The 2,661-nt window shown below is 36.5% G+C and overlaps 1 protein-coding gene across 1 annotated transcript in view; it reads left to right on the top strand.

The window, feature by feature from the left end:
- The window catches only part of Tceanc (transcription elongation factor A N-terminal and central domain containing), an 8,148-nt gene extending 5,487 nt beyond the window's left edge, over window positions 1–2,661 (top strand). The window contains exon 6 of the mRNA XM_031371167.1: window positions 6–2,661. Within this exon, the coding sequence (XP_031227027.1) occupies window positions 6–352 (347 nt within the window). The 3' untranslated portion in view covers window positions 353–2,661. The remainder of the gene's footprint in view (window positions 1–5) is intronic.

Here is a 2,661-nt window from a genome sequence, read left to right as displayed (position 1 = left end):
CAGAAATTCTCATTTACAACAAAACTTGCTCTCCGGAACCATATCTGCAAGGGAATTTGCTGAAATGACTGTTCTAGACATGGCAAACCAGGAACTGAAGCAGTTGAGGGCTTCCTACATAGAATCCAGTATTCAGGAACATCACCTTCCCCAAACAGTTGATGGCACACAGACAAATAAAATCAAATGTAGGCGATGTGATAAATACAACTGCAAGGTCACTGTAATTGCCAGAGGAACACTTTTCCTTCCAAGTTGGGTACAGAATTCAAACCCAGATGAACAAATGACCTATGTCATTTGTAATGAATGTGGGGAGCAGTGGTACCATAACAGCTGGGTGTGCTTGTGATTTGTAAATAATCCTTCCAAGGGTATATGTTTTATATATATATAACCTAACTGTTTGTGCTTTTTTTTCCACAAAATCTTAATATTATTTTTGCTTTTGGGATTTTAGTTCATGAAAGATGTCAGTATGTAGCCAAAGGTGGCCCAGTTTCATGAGTGCTTGCATTACAGGTATACACCAACACACCTGACTTTCTATACTGTTCTTACTACAATCCTAAGACTAAGGAAAGAGTTGTTTGCCAAAGTGTAGGCCATAGAAAGCTATCACATTGTACTTTGTGACCACTTAGTACTTTACTCAGAGTGGCACTGTAGCTCTACACAGCCTGAGAGAGCATGTTAGAGATGAAGACTCTTGCCTAATGCTCCTTGAGTCCTGATCTGCATTTTCACAGAGTCCCCAGGTTATCCTCTGGGATAATTTGAGAATCACTGGCATAACAGCAGGACTGTGGTTCCTTAGGAGTGACTATATATTAGAATTTTCTGGAGAGCATTGAAATGTATCGGTGCTAAGGGCCAAGCCTAGTACAATTCAGTATGAACCTATGGCCTGGACCCAGTAATCAACACTGCTCTGGTCATTTCTTGGTTCATTTTAAGTTGCAGTTACAGTTAGGAACTACCTGTAAATAGTCTCTCATTTGAGCCTTTCCATAGTTCTGAATAAATTAATGTTATTCTGGAGACTTTATAGATGAGGAAAGAAGCCCACCTGCCCAGGTTACACATCTGTATATAGTCTGCCTCATACCAATCCCAGATTTTCCAGCTTACTTCTGAAGCAGTTGTGATGGCACATACCTGTAATCCAAATGCTAGGGTGAATGAGGCAGGAGGATTTATGTGAGTTCCTGTCTCAAAACTGTTAAAAGTGCATCATGTTTCTAGCCTGTAATCCTAGCATTGGGGATGCTAAGGCAGAATCCCATAGTTGAAGGCCACCTGGGTTATATAGAGAAACACTGCCAAACCCAAAAAGATTCAGTCTGAAAACGGCTTAATATTGACTTTGTAAGAAGTATACTCTTGAAAATGGGTGCTAAGCAAATAGTGTTTGTGACCTGGAAGCTTATGTGACTAGAGTTTTATTCTTTTGTCCTTAATTTTCTCATTTTTCAAGTCTCTTTGACTGGTGAAAAGTTGAACTGTAAGTTAGAATTTGGATCGGAGCCTGCTTCCTTAGTTGAATGACCTGTGTATATTTTTTTTTTTGAGCACTTCATAAAGTATGATATATAGTTTGTTGATGTTAGGAATCTCTATGCCATCAAAGGCATGTGTGTTGGGTTTGGAATTGAAATTCTGCTCATGTGAAAATGACACTAGTTGTTAGAGGAAGTTCACTCCTTTAATCTCAACATTTATTTACATACTAACTGAAGAGGAAATCACTTACGCCTTTGCAAACATTGTTTACTGATTTGTATGCTTATTCACAAGCTTTTTTTATGTGATTATGACTAAGTTTTTCCTTAAAAGTATTAAAGTGTTTATCATTTGGGGTTTTGATGTCTTTTACCATGTAAAACAATTTTATACATAATCAACAGAAACCTTGCATATATGTACTCCTTTTACAGTTGACCCAGTGATTAGATATACATTTTCTCTTTTTGTTGTTTGACAATGATATGTGAAGAGCTTCTATTTTTATAAGACTAGCTTCACTCTGTAGCCTAAGCTGGATTCAAACTCACACTGGCTGGCCTTAACCTCCAGAGTACTATGATTGGCAGCGTAAGCCACCATTTATTGATTTTATCATACCAAAGAGTTTATTTCTTAGTTTCATATAAACTTACATTTTCACTAGTTATTATCTCCTAACTCCCCAGTATTCCTTCTATGGGATCTGTAGGCTTTTCTTTAAATATATATTTTTACCTCTATATAACATTTCCCCAGTGGGTGCATAAAACGAGCAAATATTTCTGTTTTAGATTTTTTTGAAGAAATTAGTTTGAAACTGTCAAGTCTGAATTATATTTTGTTGTTTCTTCTCCATATCTCCATATGGCATTCCAGGGCTGTTCACCGCGATGCAATGTGTTACTCCTTTAAAGAGTAACTTACAAAGTCATCAAAAATTCAAAAGTTTCACAAAATGTGGTGGTTTCATGTGACTTGAAATGATCTTAAAACCTAGACAGTGGTTGTGCAAGAGCACACACAGCATATAAAAACCTTGTTTAATTTGTTCAAATCAGTTTGATGTTTGGATTTTCTATGTAACTATGTATGGATTTTTATATTGAGAATTTGTAAGCTACATTTACCAAAAATAAAAGCATTTGAAATGGAAAA

Source organism: Mastomys coucha, chromosome X (assembly GCF_008632895.1).
Source record: "Mastomys coucha isolate ucsf_1 chromosome X, UCSF_Mcou_1, whole genome shotgun sequence".
NCBI classification, from domain to species: Eukaryota; Metazoa; Chordata; class Mammalia; order Rodentia; family Muridae; genus Mastomys; species Mastomys coucha.
The sequence above is the reverse complement of the archived record's forward strand: the minus strand, read 5'-3'. Positions and strand labels throughout refer to the sequence as shown.